This window comes from Porites lutea, chromosome 2 (assembly GCF_958299795.1).
Source record: "Porites lutea chromosome 2, jaPorLute2.1, whole genome shotgun sequence".
NCBI classification, from domain to species: Eukaryota; Metazoa; Cnidaria; class Anthozoa; order Scleractinia; family Poritidae; genus Porites; species Porites lutea.
Window position 1 is genome coordinate 50,777,856 of NC_133202.1, and position 19,442 is coordinate 50,797,297.

General features: G+C 39.0%; 1 protein-coding gene across 1 annotated transcript; it reads right to left on the reverse strand.

Annotated features, from left to right (window-relative positions):
* Positions 1–2,417: 2,417 nt before the first annotated feature.
* LOC140926368 (ATP-binding cassette sub-family C member 4-like) lies at positions 2,418–12,102 on the reverse strand. The gene is made up of 6 exons (XM_073376120.1): positions 11,614–12,102; positions 9,386–9,768; positions 7,907–9,180; positions 5,724–6,294; positions 4,587–4,723; positions 2,418–3,328 (listed from the first exon to the last, which is right to left on the reverse strand). The coding sequence occupies exons 1-6, from the start codon at positions 12,100–12,102 to the stop codon at positions 2,418–2,420; spliced, it is 3,765 nt and encodes a 1,254-aa protein (XP_073232221.1).
* Positions 12,103–19,442: the final 7,340 nt, after the last annotated feature.

Here is a 19,442-nt window from a genome sequence, read left to right on the forward strand (position 1 = left end):
GGCTTTTAAAAACTCTGGAAGAGAAGTCAATTGATTTCGGTCTTACCTCCAGCATCTAAAAAACACCAAACCTAGATACTGCCTTAGGTAAAATGGTCCTTAATTACGAAAGTGACTAGTTCGAGTCATTCCGTGACTAGAACAGTTATATTTACATTTTTTATGACTTCCCTGTTAACTTTATTATTAATTATCCTCATTCATAACAGTAGTTCAAAGAACGGTCGTTAAACAACAGCGTCTAAATTGCTCACGCATCGCTTCATCGCCGGCTGTGTCGGCGAATTGCTCGATTTCGATACGAAGCTAGTTAATTTCTTTTTAAAATTAGTGTTACCTTTTATTTTAAAGGATATACTGCGTCCATTTTTTCTCATTTCTACTTTACGTTTATTGCAAAAATGGTCACGCGATAAGCTTTTTTTTTAGTGTACTGAGTGTTTATAGTTGCAGTCTTTGTTTTCCTTTAAATTATTTACCTTAATATTAAGAGTGAGTAGACAGATGCCATTCAGAATAACAACAAAAAACTGTTTGCAATTCACCTTAAGACGGAGAACGGTACACTTTTCATATGAAATTATTTTGGGAGGGCAAAGTTTTGATACACCACACTTTTCTGAAAACCCCCGCCCACCCCTGGGACGTAATAAACGATCGACCAACGTTCTGCTGATAAGCCAGCTTGATTCACTTGCTCGCTCAGGAAAACTTGCTTGATTTTGGGCTGAGTCATACATTCACGGCTCCAAAAAAATTTGTGTCTGAAAAATTTGAATCGTTTCCAATAAAAGAATTACGAATGGCAAACGCATGTCTAGCAAATCATCCAAGTGCTTACACACAGTTATACGCTTATAATTTATGTCCGCGCTTACCAGCTGTCTTTCGGTCCATAATTTCGTTCAAACATGAGATTTTCTCTTTCGTGGTCAGTGAGTTTTTTAAAAAATTAAAATTTTAGTTTTGCTCTAATACTTTCAAAACAGCTGCTCCACAGAGTGTCACCGAACACACGTAACAGAATTAAGAGTATCGAAGTATGACTGCATGCACAATGAATGCCACAAATTCAACTCAGGAGGTCTCTTCGGGCAATTTTCTGTTTTACGTCATCCTAACCATTTCTTACTTGCGGGTGTTTAGCATTGTTTAGGGCTAAAACGTCATCATTACCCAAAGATCCCCTGCTGCCCCCGTTTAAGCAAATCGAGATTTTTTTTCTGGTATACTGAATGCATATTTTAACTGTAAGTAACTTCGTTTATGTACGCGCGAGCTACTATTATATACCTCCTTGGGATTTTGCCTTATTCCTCCAAGCCTCGGAGACAAGTATGAATTTTAATATATCAAACATTGCCTATTACCACGTGTTAAACTCTAATAGCGAGGTAGCCTTAAGGGAAACCACTGGTCTTATAGGTAACAGGCACCCTCAATAATATTAGCGAAATATTAACATAAGTATAGAAGTAAAATCAATGGCAGGGCTACTTAACAGTATCAGCTAAGTAACATTCCTACAACACCTGATTGGTTAATTTGTGTTTCTACCTTTATTTCTTTCATTCTCAAATCAAATTTTAGGTCAAACAGGTTCTTGTATTGAGGGGGCCTAACTGGTAAATTTTAGCGTAAGAGGTTCTTATAAGGGAAGTTCTTACTCGCGCTTTTTTACTGTACCCCGCCTAACGAATACTAGGAAGGTTATGAAAATAAACTGGTTCTCAAGAACTTTTTCGTATACGCGTATACTGCAGATGAACTGGTTAGTACAAACTAAAAGTAACTAATGAAATATTTTGGTATTTTGTCACTCCCTTCTACTATGTTACACGTTTGAGCTACAGAACATGAGGAATTAACTACAGACAGACACAAAAAGTATTGAGTAAAAAAAAATCAATCTCTCATAGTGGTTCATTTCAACTTTTCTTACAAAATTTCAAGACTAGATGGTCAGAAAAACAGTGACGATAATAGGAAACTTATCTATTTAGGGACCGGTCATTATTTATCGCCGGGGGGGGGGGGGGGGGGGAGGGGGAGCGAAGGATTTGGGGCTAAACAAGGTGAAATTTTGCCGATACACCCTTGAATGTTACTTCACTGAACTGCTGCCCCTAATAAAAATTGATAACTTTCGCGATCCATCCCCCCCCCATGTCTTCATTTTCTAAGCAAATTTGAGTGGTCCCCTCTCTGAATCCTTCCAAAGTTTTCGATGATCCCTCCTTTTGGGTTCTCCGTTACGACTGATCCCCCCTTTTGTTCTCCTAGAAAAAAAGTGATCCCCCCAGAATCCTCTCCCCCCAGGCGATAAATAATGATCGGTCCCTTATAATGACTATTGAAGAATTGCAAAGGAAATCCTTAAAATGATAATGCAAGTATAAGCGTGGAGGACAGTTCTATTAGGTGCCCTTTATTATATTATCCATTTTATTCACCATTCCTCCTTTTCTATTCATTAACACATCAAAACTATCAAATCCATCGACTTGACTACTTTTTAAAACTAAAATCTTGTCGCAATCCCTTATTGTGTTCAAACGATGTGCTATAGTGATAACAGTGGAATCTTTCAGTTCTTCGCGCACTAGTTTCCAGATTATTTGCTCTGTGTCTGGATCCACGTGTGCAGTGGGCTCATCCAAAATGACGATTTTCTTTTGCTGCAACACCGCGCGAGCCAAGCAGATAAGTTGACGTTCTCCAGTACTAAAGTTAGACCCTTGCTCCAATAATTCATGTTCCAACTGACCCTCCAAGTGCTCTACAAGATTTTTCAACTGCACCTGTTCGAGGGCTCGCCATAGTTCCGCGTCTTGAAACTCTTCCATCAGATCAAGATTTTGCCTTAATGATCCACTAAAGAGGGCCGGATTTTGTCCAAGAATGGTTATTGCTCGTCGAGATTCTTTAAGATTGATATCTCTTATACTGACATTATCAATCATTATATCTCCAGCAGCTTCAGGCATGCGCATCAGTGTCGCCACGAGAGAAGATTTCCCTGCACCCGTCCTGCCAGCAATTCCGATCTTAGCTCCTCCATTGATGTTAAGTGTGATATTCTTTAGACTTTGAGGACCGCCAGGATAGTACGTCAGGCATACGTCTTTGAACGCAATTTTTCCCTCATTTGGCCAGATTTCTGGAGGGTTTTGTTCCAGTTTGTATCCAGGTTCAGATTCAAGCTCAGTGTATGTCATTACTCGCTCAACTGATGTCATTAGAGTTTCGACCTCAACTGATTTCTTAATTGCGGACTGAGTCAGTACCACGCTCTGGACTACATAAACCAATGCCAGACCTGCAAAGGCTAAAAGAAAAGGGAGGAGAATATACAGTCCAAATTTCGGATATTTCGTCGCCGTATACCAAAATGCGGTGCTAGGAACAATATTCTGCTCAACTGTTAAGAAGAGAAAAAACTGACCCGAAGTTGCGTCTTTTTTTGTTTCGGTTTGTTTTGTGTTTTCTTTTGCGAGAAGTCTTCCTGGTGTTCAGGGAAGCAATCCTGGGAATCAATGTGATTTTTTTTGGCGGCTATATATTATTATATTATCTCCCGCATCTCACACTATCCTAATATGTAGATTTAGCCAGGGCTAAAAGCAAAGCTCTCAATGATATTTATAGTTTGCTCAAACTAAATATAAAATCGTGTAGTGCTAAGCAGCGAAGGCAACGAGAACGGTAAAAAAAAAACATAACGTCTAATTAGCAAAACACAACTTTGCACGTGCAGCACACTTTGTATGAACATTTCTTTGCCGTTGTTTTGCACAACTACAACGTAAAACGTCCTGAAATTAAACTTCCTGGTTGTACATTCTATGGAGGAAATGCCGTACATGTTCTTGTTCACTTTTTTCACACTGCCGCTCATTTTTTCCTTGGTTGCCGCTAGCATTTCTCATTTTCTCACCGCCGCTACAAATTCATGTTGTTCTTCCAACAAAAAATGGCTCCTTATTTCTCGCTCTAGCTCTCCGTCGCTCTTTTTCTCGTTGAGCTTCGCTGCGGCCTGTCGCCTATTTTCTTTTTTTCTCTGTCGCTCTCTTTCTCTATATTCCAAATTTGTGGACATGACAATTAATCTAAGCTTAATACTTTAGACAACACGGACACAGAAACATTTTCTGCCTTCCGTTCTCTTATTGACTCTTTAGTTGTCTCCGCTTCAGAAGACGCGGGTGGCTATGGGACTTCCCGCTAAAATAAGCTCGAGTTACATTTGGTTTGTCATACCTGTTGATTGAGTTATTTTACATTGGCATGCCTGTGGTACGGACGGACGGACGAATGTACGGTCATGTGATTACCAAAATTTGTCGGATGGTTAGATTACCACATTTTCTTAGGAATGGGGCAACGCTCGCGCGCGCGTGGAGCTCCGCTATTACTTACTTTATTTCACTCTCAACTTATATCATTGAACATTAGTAGAAATATGACAAGGTAGCGCAAGCATTTGCACAAGGAGCAAAGACTATTTTAGGTGAATTAGTGACTCTAAGAAAATGAACAATTCATGAAATAATCTGATTAGTTTCTAATTATGCGGGTATATTTACCGGCATCCTGAGACACAATAACCGCAACAAGAGCGGCTGCACCAGTTAACAGAGCAGACAGACAATCCAAGCGTACACCAAGCCAACGCTGACTGGCAAAAACCATAATGTATGACTGGGTATGAATATCTTGAAACCTAAAAGGGACAACAATTATGTACCACTCAGCAATTTCGCCTAGATTTCTCTCATATCGTTTACATTAAAGCAATTTTATCAAAACAGATTTCAGAGACGTTTTAATAAAAAGGCTAGCTCAAATTTGAAGTGACCGTCCCAACCGAGAACAGCTTAGTTTATTAGAAGGGGTCATTAAGATCTTTTCATTTTTTGTGCTTTCCTATTTTATTTAACTGAGCTTATTACCTTTAAAGGTCTAGAGTCCCAAAATATTTACCTAAACCTTGCTGACTACTATTTCACACAAACAAGGATGTCTTCAAACCCGCCGATTACACCTTGTTAGTTGTTGTTACTAACTGTTTCTCTCCTAAAACTCAGTTCAGCGTATACAACCTTCTGGCCAGGAAATCATCTTTCGAAGTGACGACATTCACCCTCTTTATGGTCCTTGTATGCTCCCAGCTTAGAACAAGCACTCTGATCTGTACCAGCGAATCGTGGCTCGATTATCACCTTTTTTTCTTACTTTTCATCTGAGCTGCTTAATCTTTAATACAATTACAAAATCCGGGCTAGGAAGTTGGTTTCAAAGCCTGGAAACTCTGTGAATAACAGGAAGACCTCCTCCAATTCAGTCATCTGTCCACTGTGTCAAGCCAGCTGTCATTTGCCATGTCATTCGAAGACTTCATTATCTTCATTATTAAGGGTTTGTTGTTCCATAGTCTTACTTAACTCTTATCCTAAATTGGGTATTTTTATGCTAAAATGCGTGCACGGTACTATTATGTCTTTTTTCTGGCGTGTATCACAAGTGCCACTTCGCTCCATGTTAGTCTGGACATTAATCCGACAGGAGAAACCCCGTCAAAAATATATTCTGAACCAATTACTTTACTACTCAACTGACTGCGATTTCTTCGCTTTTCAGGGATTTATTTATTCTCATTTTTCTGTTCACGCAGATTAAAAAAGTACACAACAATGATAAAGACTGTACCAAGTGGCAAATACCTGCAAAACGCATCTATGAAATCTCCTTCCTTTTTTCTTGTCCGAATTGTGCCCAGTCCATCCAAAGTCTCCGAAAAGTGAGAAAAGACGGGACTACGACTAACTGACTCTATCCTTTGCAGCTCCCTAGATGTCTTTAAGTAATATCTTGAAATTAGTCCTGCCAACAAAGCTATTGGCACAACAGCAAACAGAATCCAAGGGTTTATGACCGTTGGCAGAAGAATGGAGCTGAACATAAGCAAGGTCCTTTGGATTGCTCTCAGAAAGGATTTGGGTAGTACTTCATCCATGCAGCCTATATCTTTAGAGAAACGATTCATAATTCTTCCAATGGGATTTGAATCAAAGAAAAAGACTGGTGCTTGTAAAACAGCCGCAACCATTTTATTATGAAGACATTCAGAGCATCGTAACGAAACTAAATAGAAGCCAAATGCTCGAAAGACAAGAAATGTGAAAGATACCAGGACGAGAGAGCCATAGACGTAAAGGTTTCTCTGACATTTTTGATCCTCTGGATGCTTCTTTACCAAAAGCGAAAGCCACACATCGCAGGAAACTAGCATTGCTGAAAGTGATATATAAAAAAAGAATGGTCAGAAATGACTGTGGTGACACAAATTTAGGTGTCTGCCCAGGAGATCGCCATTAAATTGCGACTTTGAGTCGAAGATGGCGTGTTGTTGCTTATTTTATGCTGGCTGTTATGAAATCTCCGTCATCTAAAAGGAAAAGGCCCCATTGTGTGATTTAAGCAATGCCAATCTTTAAAATATTTGACTTTTCATTGTAAGAAAGAACACCCTTAGGGATCTTAAATTGGTACCGGTGGTATTAATAATAAGCATAACATATATTTATATAAATCAAAGTGTCTTGAAAATTGAGGCTCCAATTCACACTCGGTCCCCTTTGTCTATTGTTTGGGCCCTAAGTTTGCTACTTTGTGCTTGCAAGAGTTCACAACATTGTTACTCCCAGATGAAGTTAGACATAACCGTTCATCATTTTTTTAAACTTTTAATAAGGCTTTAAGATCTGCCAGACTTTGCGGACAGCCCTGCCCTTTTTTTTCACTTTCGCCCATATCTTTGTTACTTATAATTCAACATTCATTCTTCGTAATAGCCAAAGGTCTTATAAAGAACACTTTACTCTTTTGAGAGAGTACCTCTACCCTCTACTTATAACTGCCTTGCTTTGCTCAGTCCATCAAGTGCCTATTCTAGAAATAAACATTAGCTCCCTTTACCTAAAATGCAATTAAAATACTAATTGGTTCATTGGCTTTGTAGGTGGTAGTTAATCCGATATTCTCAGCATAGCTATATATATTATCCTTCAACCTGTAAGAACTGTCCGATTAAGGGTTAATTTGGATAGTTTCAAATTGGGCTTTGTTTTGATAATAGGCAAATTGTCCAATATCAAAAAGGACTTTTTGTCCGAGCCAATTAAATGTCAGAAAATACAACAGGAAATGCAAACTATCCGGTCTCCACAAAGTTCCTGTGACAAAGCGCCAGAAAAGTCTCGTTGGCTGATGGCTGGGTGTCGGCGAAGACTATTGTTGTTGTCGTAAATGCTTAAGTTTTGTTTTGGTTTCTTGTTTGGTCTATCTTATGACCAAACTGATGAAAGTTTTATCATAGGTAAGCCCGCATTCATGATGTAGCGAGTACAAACTATCCTGGAAAATGCGCAAGAATTGACAGTTTGGACAAGAAAAAGGTAACCCTGAGATTTGTGTTTAGATGTTGGCCGGTGTTCAAAACTAATATTTATAGTATATGTTCAGTTCCCAGTTGCTAAGATAGTCTACGGGCATCGAAAAATAACGAGGACAAGCACCTTTTAAAGAATAGGAACTTTTAACAAGTATTTCATTTTCGCGGTTTGAATATTTCAAAACAGTTTGGAACACAAACGTTTTAAGTTTTAAGTTTGCGGTGCAAAAATGGGGGAAAACGTATGAGGTGAATGATGCACAAAATGTATATTTTCAAAATTTATTTTCAGTACTGGTTTTCCATTCCTCCCAACAAATTGAACTACTAATATTAGTACTTATTTTCCATACGTGGTCACCCAATGTATCAGAGTTATGTATTCTTTATTTGACAGGTTACGTTTCTCCTCTGTGGTCTTAAGGTTCAGTTCTTGATTTATTAAGTCCTTACCTTGACCGATTAAACAAAAGCAAATTCCTGCGATGATTACCGGCAAAGTTGCCCCGGTTCTAAAGTAGCTCCAATAAAGCTTTGATGACACCACCCCGATGGCGCGATCTTCTTCTGATAAGTGGAGACCCTGAACTTCATGTGGTTTATTTGCACCACTCGTGTTAGAAATGTCTTTTTCTTCATTTTCTTTCTTACCAACACTGTTATCCGATTCGCTTGCCTTCTCGTACATTGAATCTATAGTTGTGTTCAGGATACCACTTTCTTTTAGCTCAGTAAAACTTCCCTGGCCCAGTATTCCGCCTTTATATAACACAATTACGCTTTTGGCTTCTCGCATGACCTGTTCTTCATGAGTCGTTATTAATCGAGTTTTCTGTCCAAGTAAGCCGTTGATGCATTCTCTAAAGATGAGTTGAGCAACTTTAAAGTCCAAAGCACTTAAAGGATCATCCAGCAAGTAAAGGTCTGCTTCCGCATAGACTGCGCGTGCTAAGCTTACTCTTGCCCGCTGGCCTCCACTTAGAACCGCACCACGTTCTCCAACGATAGTTTGATCAGAGTCTGGAAACTTCTGCATGTCTTCTATCAGAGCACATGCTTTCAAAACTCCGTTGTACTTGGATTCCTTGTACTGTTCACCAAACAAAATGTTTTCTCTTATAGTCCCAGAGAATACCCAAGCAATCTGTGGCGCATAAACGACACTTCCGTTGTAGGTTATAGCCCAGTTCTGGTCTGGCACCTCGCCAGCAACTGCTGACAGAAGAGTAGATTTGCCACTGCCCACTGGTCCGGTTATAACTGTTAAACTTCCTTTTTCGGCAGTGAAATAGACGTCTTGCAGAAAGGATTCATCTTCTGGAGAATTTTGCTGATGCTGATGATTGAAATGTCTGACTCTTAAAATAGCTGCTTGCTGACTTTCAATTGGCTTCTCCGAATTAAACTTTTCTTTTGTTTCTCGTGGTGGATTTATTGTGGTCTTCGTTGAATCAAGATTGTTCAAAAGAAGAAAGTCTTGTATTCTGCTCAGTGAGACATAAGCGTCGTAGGTTTGGATGGAGGCATAGGAAAAGTTCATACAGAAGCCCAACCTCAACAGATTGATAAAGGATAGTAACGTGAAGACGTTAACTGGTGTCAGGAGCTGACCAGTTAGTACAAGAGTGATGACAGTCAACATGGTCGCTGTTGGTGTTGAAATGTATTCAAGAGCAGCAATGCCCGACAAAACAGCACTCTTCTTACGGATCAATTTGACTTCATCACTACAAAAAAAAAGCAACAACAAAAAAACAAACAAACAAAAAAAAAAAAACACATAATGTCCTCAGTCATTTTAGGGAGGGTAGAATCACAGATGAAAATAAATAATAAAAACAACAACAACAACAACAACACCATTCTTACTCGCTCAGTCCTTTTTTTTCTGCAAATCAGAGTTAAGTTATCCTGTGTTAAATTGTATCTTACCTTCGCGTGCTCTTTATCTGTTCTCTATATTTATCTTCCCATGCATTTGTTTTAATGGTGCGGATCCCAGAAACAACCTGATTGATCAACGTGATGCGGCTGTCAGAAACCATGGCTGTACGCAGGCGTAGTACAGCCCCTACGTATGAGAACCCAACGTAACATGGCAGTATCATACACAATGAAACAATCCCCACTATGGTATGCCATCCGATTAGAGAGAACAGTAAAGCTGTTACTATGAATAGTTCCTTTAAGCCTCGAGCGCCATCAAAAAACAAGATAAAAGTATCGCTCTCCAGTCGCTGAACATCGTTCGATACGAGATCAAAAACTTGACCGGATGTAAACCTCAACAGTGAATCCTTGCTGAGAAGAAGCGTCTGCAAAAGAAACCAGATGTTCGTAAATTTATCTTTACATGAAGTTATCATTTAAAAGAAAGGCTCAATCACAAAGTGAAACAGTTTTAGAACAACATTTAGCTTTTTTTAGTCAAAAAGTGATATAAATATATTCATAACGCCTTTTTCCTCCGCTATCTTTTCTGATGTTACATTTACCCGTCTAAGTCATGTCTGAGTATATACAGATGCCCTCGATCTAAAAATTCGCATATTTTTGAAATGCCATTGATAAAGGACCATAAAATGTCTTTTCGCCCAACCAATAGGTTTCTTGTCTGAGGTTGCCTTGACATAACTTCAAAACACAGGTTCTATTTGCTAGCCTTTTAGATAACTGGGCTAGCTAAGTGCTCCTAGGACTTCTAGCCCGCCTCCTTTTTATCCTCATGATCAGACAGTTTGCTTTTTTTTTTCTTCCTGTCACCTTCAAAACCGTTCATGATACAGCCACAAAAATCACAAAAATGTTTAAAAAAAAGAAAAATGGGCAAAACCTGATTGATAAAATGACATACTTTGACGTTGTTATGACGTCATATTGTTCAATTCATTGGCAGAATCCAAATTCCCGTCAAAATAGCCATAAGCTAAGGCGAAAAAATATTTAAAATCTGAACGAGGTATTTGATAAAATCAAGTTTTCCAACACATTAATAAACTTTTTTTTTGATTCGAAATATTTCCCCAATTCTGATTGGTTAAAAGCACACGCATAATTCACCATAACCAGTTACTGATGACCAAATTTGGAAGAATTTTGTGTTTAACGAGGAAATGACGTCCAAAATGCAGCCTTCTACAGGTAAATGAACCGTTAACCGAGAAGACCTGGGGAAGAGGTTGAGTTGTTTTGGTTGTGAAAACAAAATGGCCGACACTTCAGACGTTTCAAGAGCAAGAACTACAGCTGGAACTAGGCGAAGTAATGGCTAAAAACATAGCAAAAACAGCAAGAAGACAACTCGGAGGGCGACATCTGCTATTTGGAGAATATTTGCGGAGCTGGACAAACCTAAACGTACACTATCGAAGAATAAACTGTTTGCGGTTTCAAACAATGTGGGTTAATAGTTGTAAGTTATGTGCAAATTTATGAGAAAATTTAATGACTGGCTTTTGCATAAGCCTAACAGATTCAAAATTTTAGGCTTGTCTTCAATCATTCATGTTGCCATTAAAACGATCCAAATCTCACTTTTAACCTAATAAATGTCATGTCGTCTTATAAATACAGTTTTGTCCCTGCCAAATTTCATCCTGATACCAACAACGTCTCTCAGAAAACACCCCCAAGGAATGGCCATGATCCACAACCTATCAAACTGAGTTCAGTCACCTTAAAACCGACGGAGAGACTCATTTTTCCTCTCTCACCCAGAAATGGGGAGGCGGTGTGGCCGAGTGGTTAATACCTGAAACTCCGGATCTGGAGGTCCGGGGTTCAAGCCTCGCCCGTCGCGTTGTTTCCTTAGATAAGGAACTTTACTCCACTTTGTCTCTCTTCACCCAGGTGTATAAATTGGTACCGGCGACGTACTGCTGGGGTGGGGGAGGGATAACCCTGCGATGGACTAGCATCCCGTCCAGGGTTAGTATTAGTAGCGATACTCCTAGGAGCTTCATGCTAATGAAACTGCGATAAGCTCAGGCCGTTTAAGCCTTTAGCTCGTGTGCGCCTTTACCTTACCTACCCAGAAACGGGTATCGGAAAAAGACTGAACAAAAACAGGGACGAAGGACTGGTACTTTTTGTTGTTTTCGTAAAGAGCACATTAAGGTCACGGTTACTTGACATTTTCACTTTTTCATTATTTTCATTACCTTCATATAAACTAAACCTTTAAGGGCGCTGCTAATTCTGATCCCCAACACCTCACATCGGTAGCCGAACTGGTGCATGCTGAGACAACAGATCAATTCATTTACCCCAAGTGCAGAGGCACTGCCATAGAGAAAAAACATGTTGTGTGTCTCTGCTGTCATCAGGGACTTGATAAGAAATCCAAGAAGTAATGGTTGGAGAACACGACAAATTGTCCAGAAAATGCCAGCTGCAAAGAGAATTACTAAGTCCTTTGTGGTTAACATCTTCAATACGCTTTTCCAAAGTCTTGGCCAAATATCTTGTCTTTTGCTGTTACCTGTTTCTTTCGTCCAGTTTGCCCGAAGCCTCTCTGTCAAAAAGCGCGTAGTGTTTTCTTCTTCCAGAGGAAAAAGATCATTTTCATAAATGGCTCGTTCACTTCCTGTCTTTAGCGAAATGTTCATCCATTGGAAAAGAAGGGTAGAGAAGAAACTCTTGTTTGCCATTTTTTTGGTGTCTAAAACAGAAACAAAAACAAAACGAAACAAAAAATCAGATATTAAGGTTTTCATGGCAGTAACAATTATAGTGTAATATTCTTTGAAATCGAGGTGCGAATAGTAAAGCGGCGAGGTAAATATTGCTAAAGCCACTATTCACCGAGATTGAAAAGAGTAATTGTTTTCGCTTATACACACGAAGTGATCTCAACAAAATCAGAGAGGAAACCATTAAAAGGTACGATTTGATTGAAGGATCAAATCGAGCGAAAGTTTAAAAATAGATCTTTGCAGAACTTTTTCAAACATGGCAATTCACAAGTTTACCACCTTGCAAACAACAGCGTAATGGCTTAAATGGAACCGTTAAAAGAGTTTTCTATTGACTCGCCAAGTTTATAGTAAAAATGGTTTGTTGTGTCGTTCTTTCGCAGGAAGTGCGAATAACAATGGCGGCTTGGTTGCTCGAGGTAAGACGTCGTCTTTCTGTAGCATTCCTTTTCCTATTTACTTAAAACGTAGAATTTCTGCAAACATTTGCTTTCAAATTTGCTTGTCACTGAAACATACTTCGATTTTGGGGCCAAATTTTTCTGATTAGGAAACGCTGAGTTCACGAAACGGTCTCTTCTACGCAAATAAACGGGAGTTGTAAACAATCCATCAAGCACAAAACTCAGCTACAATAAATGGATTTTGTCGACTTTTAAAAGACCATTCTCTTAAAAAAATGCGAAAAACACCGAGCTCACACATAATTCACTCGCTGGGAGGTGAATATTGTTGAATAGTCCGAGATAGCGAACTAATCAGATTGGTTAAATCACCAAGATCACTGAGTGTTTATATACTAACAATAATTGTAATACAATTTTTGGTCAATTTCACGATGATACTGATTTTTGTATGACGTAAAAACCCGGAATTAAAAGAAAATTTCGAGAATATGAACCTGGTATAAGATCTACGAATAGTTTGAACGTATTCAAAAAAATTTGTTCCGCGCCGATTTTTTAAAAACCTATTTGTCAGGCTTTCGAAGCACACTGGGTTTATTTCTTCAAAGTTGATGATTCTTTCCACACAGGGTATAAAAATACGCGTTAACATACTGGCGCACCTCGGCTGTTAAAGAAGAAGACCTGGACGAACTCTTCTTGAAAATTTGGATAAGAACAAAGATTAGAATATCTGGAGACAACTATTTGCTATATAGCCTCCCCCGCAGACGTTCTTAGGGGTTCGTCACGCATTCCTGCCTCACTAAAGTCTGTTGATTTGAGCGGAAAAAAACTTAGACCAATCACAGCAGACGTCCAGAGCTGGGAAGTACACTTTGGACCTTGAAAAATTTCGCGCCTGACTTAACTCCAAAAAGATCAGAAAGGTCTCATGAAAGGTGAAGACCTTATAGTTTTAGAACAAACTACTCAGTTAACTCACAAGTGTTCGTACTAGAGGCTACCCTTACAATCTCATTGAAAAAAAATTACCTCGGAGGTTAAGTTTACTGAACGGAAGTCAGTGTGAAAACAATTCTGCCTTTTGTTCAGTTACAAAGTAACCCCGCCGTTGTATCACCAAGAGAACAACTTTATGAGCAAATGACATCTAATCCAGCCTTTGCAGAGATATGAAAAAGCCAACGCTTATCTCCTAGATTCTCGTCTGGAGCAAAAATCTTTGATCACGCAGTCACGTATCACCCTCTACCGAGCTTGTACGTATGTGTTTGACTTGTCAACACTTTGACTTCAACAGCGCCGATTGGATCTCCCATAATCTGCATGTGATCTCCAGCTGATATTTGCGAACAATAGTAAAGGAATTTATCTTTCGGTTCAGCAGACGTTAGTGGGGCAGGAACGCGTGACAAAACCCCTAAAACCTCCGGATATAAACGTACTGAAATGATTTCGATTCATCTTTACGTTTTGGAAGCTGAATTGAAAACCAGTTAATTCAAAACGTATTTTGATCAGCACCCTTATGGCTTATTTCAAAGCGCTTTTTCCATTCCGGTGGTAAGGACCTTCGAATATACGCCCTTCATTTATTAGCCCTCCTAAACTCCTTACAAAAATGTATAAGCTTATAAGCATTTGTTTACGATATTTCTATAGTTACTATCGATAACCTGATGTTGTCACAAGCACCCCGGCCATGCCTGTTGAACCTAATTTAATGTTACGTAATTATTTGCGAAATAGTGAATATTTATTGTTAGGGCTTACATACTAGGTAAATATGCAATTTAAAAGAAAAATTGCAAACCCTACTGTTTTCAATGAAGATCCTGCTAACCGTAAGTCCCTCCCAAGCCCCCAGCCATGCCTGTTGAACCTAATTTAATGTTACATAATCATTTGCGAAATAGCGAAAATTTATTGTTAGGGCTTACATACTAGGTAAATATGCAATTTAAAAGTTAAAAAGTGCAAACCTTACTGTTTTCAGTGAAGATCCGGCTAACCGTAAGTCCCTCGTCTGTAGTTTTATGTGTGTCACTGGTTTTTGAAACCTAAGGGTTTCTGTTTTCCCGGTCCCTAACCACCAATATTTAGAGTACGAAGATCGCTAAATAATGAGGTGTTCATACTTCAACCATTGTCCCTCAAAATGTCGAAGCAGTATTCTATTTGGGAAAATCTACTTATTCCGGAAAAAAGAATCGTCATTCTGTTCTTTGCAAAGACAAACCTTGTGTCGTTCTTATTCCAATCTTCCTTCAGCCCCCGATTATTTACATCTGTACCTTCAAACCTGTGAGGTAATCAGGAGCACCAAACGACTGTTTTCTGTAAAATGTCTGTCGGGAGAAGCAAATATTGCCTAGAATTTTCTATTGCTTGAGGACGGTCAAAAATTCCTAGATGGCCGTTCCATTCACGTAGAATCTTCGAATCATTTCCCTACGATTTTCTGGAGTTTTATTCTTTGCATTAATATCACTGCCCAGGTTAGGCTATTTTTCGTACAAAAAGGAAACCTAAAATGTTCGGATTCAAAAATGTGATGGAGAGAATCAGAAAAATTCTCACTTCCGTAATACGTTACTGCATCTAAAATCTTCGGGAAAATAAGACTGCAGCCCTTGTATTTTCGACAAGGCTCAAGTTCCCTTAGGATAACCGAACAGCTACAAATTTTATAGCGCCGCTTAGAATGCATTTCTAAAGATGTTAAATTATATACTGGATAGCCTAAAAGAAGATTTCAATTTTTCGTTAGATGCCCCTGATGTAATGGCCCTGGTTGCACTGGGGTTATGACTTTAAACGTGCTCCTAAGAAAAGCCAAACGACTCAGGTTAATTATGTTCATAGGTCAAGAGAACCCACGCAGTGATATCGTTAATTCAGTGAACAGCCTTTTAATGTCTTTTTGTAGTTGTCAGAAGAACTTTTTGCATAAGAAATGAAAAATACACCTACCTTGTGCACTTGTTGAATTTTGTCTTGGTGAAACAAAAACAAGGTTTGAATCTATAGAGGCGGTATAAGACTTTTAAAAATGTTTGTTGGACAATACAAGCTGTTTTTGTCAGCCACTTAGCCAGCATCGCATCATGATATAGTATCTATAAATACTAGTTAATACTTGCTGTAACCGTACGTTTGTGTTAGGATTGGGGTTCTTTGGATCTTGTGGATACATGGAAATCCATCAGATTAAACTCGATTGATTAACTCTCCAAAAGGAAAATGTTTTAATCGATGCCATTTAACTTTGAGCTCAGTACATCTGAGTAGTCGCAGCAAACGGGACCTTGTTGTTTTGATATCAAGAGATATTGGAAAGGAAATGTAATCGTAACTAAATGTTTATAAGCCGATATTAAAAAACTCTATGGTGTGTCGTTTATGAATATTAGAAAACAAGCTGCACTATTCTTCACTGAAATAGATAACGCAAAGCCGGTTGGATTGTATAATATTAAAAAATAATAATAATAAAAATAGAACCCATACTGATTCAACTATCTATTCATCGGAAATCTTCGTGAATTCTCGATGGCCGTGCCTCGTGGAACATGATGCCTCCAGCACGTGATCAGGGGTCAATTCAATTAAACTTTCACAAGTGTTTTTACAAGTTCATTGTAAAGTGAACCTTATGTTCGTCAACACCGCCTGAGAATACTTATATCAGTGAAGGACTGGCTTAAATCAAAAGAAATCAAAAGTAAATCAAGTATTCTAGCATGTAAAAGAAAGAAACCTTTGTTGGTGACAAAATTCAATATTTGTTTAATATGTTGGCTGATAAATATTACACACGCAAAATAACGCGAACTACTCCCCGATGAATATCTGGTCATCTCGCAAACTATGCGTGGTCACATCACGAAATCTCTTTCAATGATGGCGAGGAGAAAAAGAATAAGAATAAGAATATCTTGCTAGAACTCTATCTTACAAGCAGGCACGTACCCATCATGCCTCGATATAAACTAATCATATCGCATCATGTTTGCTTTTAATACAGGATTGCATTGAAAGTGTACACCGACAGCGTTGGCGAATGACAAAGAAAACAACGACAACAACAACGGCGCTTGGTAGCACAGAACGTACAAGGATTAGTTGCTTTCTGCTGACGACGTAAAACTGTTGATCGGTGAAGCGTCAAGCTAAGAGTACATCTACCTTGAACAGCTCAGTTCTATCAAAGAGTAGCCAAATGGCTTTTGTCTCATTGCAATATCCGAAAGACACCAAACTAAGATACTATTTTAATGGTTGCAAGGCGCGAAATATTTCATTAGAGAAGTTACTAGTTTGAGTTATCAGTCCCTAGGCTTAGGTTTGAGTATTTGGGTAAATATGTTGAGCCGTCTTTTTACCTTGTCTTTTCACGTTTATTGGTTAGTAGGGGTAGAGGATGAACTTGCATGGTAATATAAATTTTGCCGGCCGGTGGTCAGGCACATTATACTTTGGGTGTCTATGACCCCCTCGTTCTGGTAGTACGAAATTAAGGAAGCATCGCAGAATTACAAGTTTTTTTTGAAAACTTCATAAACGCAACTAAACAAAGAAAAATGTGTTGGAAATGGTAGATCTGGTGCTGATTAAGGCATCATTAAATTGTAAACCAAATGTAATGATTGCCGCTATAGCCAAGCCTCTCTCTGCTAATAGGGAAACGTCTCTACACCAAAGAACTAAAATGGTCAAAAACCACTCAGCCGTACAAATGGCAAAGAAGGTACTGTAACGTCAAACTGGTCATTCAAATCGCAACAGTGCAAATAATTCACGTCTGTGTCTTCCGCAAAGAAGGGAGCATGATTGAGTTGCTCACTCAATGCATCCATCTTCAAAGTGGTGACGTCACACACCGATTCTTGATATATTGTGGCACAGTGCATTATGGGAAGACTGCATAACCTTCCATTTCTCTGATTTATGGCTTACGTAAATAGAGGTTCCGGAAATGCTATATCCCTTATTCTGGGGCGATATCGCAACCTTTCTCTGATTTTTTCTGATTTTTCTGATTTTTAAAAAATTTGCTTACTAGCTCCTAAGAACCTGGCTACTGCTAGAGTTTGAATCACCTGTTTGTCTTATTTTTCAGAGGAATGTGATCGGCTTAAGGAAGTGTCCTCGAAATGCGAATATCGGCAGCAGATGTTCAGTTTAGCCTTCAAACATGTCGTCGACCGTCGACCCTAAAGTTTAGGACAACCAACAATTTCCCCGAGTGTCACTTGAGAGAATAGACATGATCCGTTTAATCTTACCCAAGTTCAAAGACCAAAACCAGGGAACGTTGTCAAACACTGTCTAAACGATCTAAGCACAGTGGTTAAAAACGTGATAAAACCGGTGTTCATCAGCAGCAAATTATATAAACGAAGACCCTAAAGTGTTAGAAATCAAGCCCTGTGAATATTGTTAACGAATGAATGTGTTGTTTGTGAGTGTCAATGTGACCCGTGTGATGCAGAGTATGTAGTCTGCTCTCCTTTTTCCACTTGCTCCCGATCCTCTACTCCTTTCGACGCCCGCCACGCAGGCTACAGAACATGTGGAATACACTCGGCGCCACCGGAAAGAAAGCGTTGATGATCATAAGCAGAAATCGTATTCTATTTTAATTTATGAACGAAGAACGATATACCAAAGTATCTAAGAGACAGACCAGAAATGCCAAGGCGTAACATTAGGTATTGAAACTGTCAATTACTTAATGCATGCAGACGATCACGTGCTAATGAGTCTAAATCCTGATCGACGGACTGCAAAAATCTCTCTTGAAGTAAATGACATAATTATATAGACGGTTTCTAAAGTAGCAACCCCATGAAAGTGATATAGCTAGTACCCAAAAGTAACATCCGTTTTTCGGATCTTCCTTTTCCGCTTGCCCTTTATGAAGCGATATGCCTTGATTTACTGTACCATTCATCAGTGCCTAACATCAAACAAGCTTTATTGAAACATTTTGAAGTGAAACTCACTGTTCAAACGAAGTTCCCGTAAAGTACCTAGTCATGGCTCAGAGTTTACATTTATAATTCAGCTGTTATCTCAAGCTTCACGCAGATGGAACAGCTTTGTGTTTTCAATTGTGCTTTATCGTACACAATTATTAATGTAAGATAACCAAAGTTACGGAGCAGACAGAATTCACCGTGGATTAAAGCAACACCATGCTCATTGCGCAGTCGTGGTCAATTTGTGTGGCTCTATGGCCGGTAGCCGGTTAAGGTTTTCAAAACACTAAATGACCGGCAGTCAAATATTCTCAGTAAATTTCACAAAATCGAAAAATCTCAGCTAATCTAAATTATCATATGTCGATTAAGAAAAGTCGAGCGATCCTGAAATGCTTTATATAAGATCTCAAGTCTAGCATTTGGTTTACGCTGGGCTCAGAAGACGAAACCAATTATTTTGTGACACTTAGAACTATTTTTAGCTCCACTGCCGTTCAGAGTCAAAACCATTTGAAAGAAAATCATTGTCATATATATTTGGAAAATTGACTTTTCTCGACCAAGAGAAAGGTTCTGCGTCCCGAGGGATCCTTCAGCAATGATCATCAGACGTCATTTCTCACCTCTACTAATTCTTCGAGTTCGGAGGTGTTCGTCTACGTTTGACTTTCTCTGGAAAAGTCCATCAGCAAATTCACCATTCTATCAAGAAATAGTGTTTTAATATGACTTAGGGTCTACGACAGTCAACTTCTGCTAGGAAGTGTACATGACAAAGTTTCACGGCTGAGAGGGTAACCTCACCTAGCTGGGATCCCCCACATCCATGTAAACATGCCCTAAAAGTGGTTCAAACTCTAACGTCTTCAGTGCAAATGCTTTATATAAGATCTCAAGT

Coding starts and splice junctions, on each gene's coding strand:
- LOC140926368 (XM_073376120.1), bottom strand. CDS start 12,102: ATGGCAAACAAGAGTTTCTTCTCTACCCTTCTTTTCCAATGGATGAAC. Junction 9,769..11,613: donor AAGGTTTAGTTTATATGAAG/GTAATGAAAATA, acceptor TTTCTTTTGCAG/ACGCTTCTTCTCAGCAAGGA. Junction 4,724..5,723: donor TTCATAGATGCGTTTTGCAG/GTATTTGCCACT, acceptor TGTCCCTTTTAG/GTTTCAAGATATTCATACCC.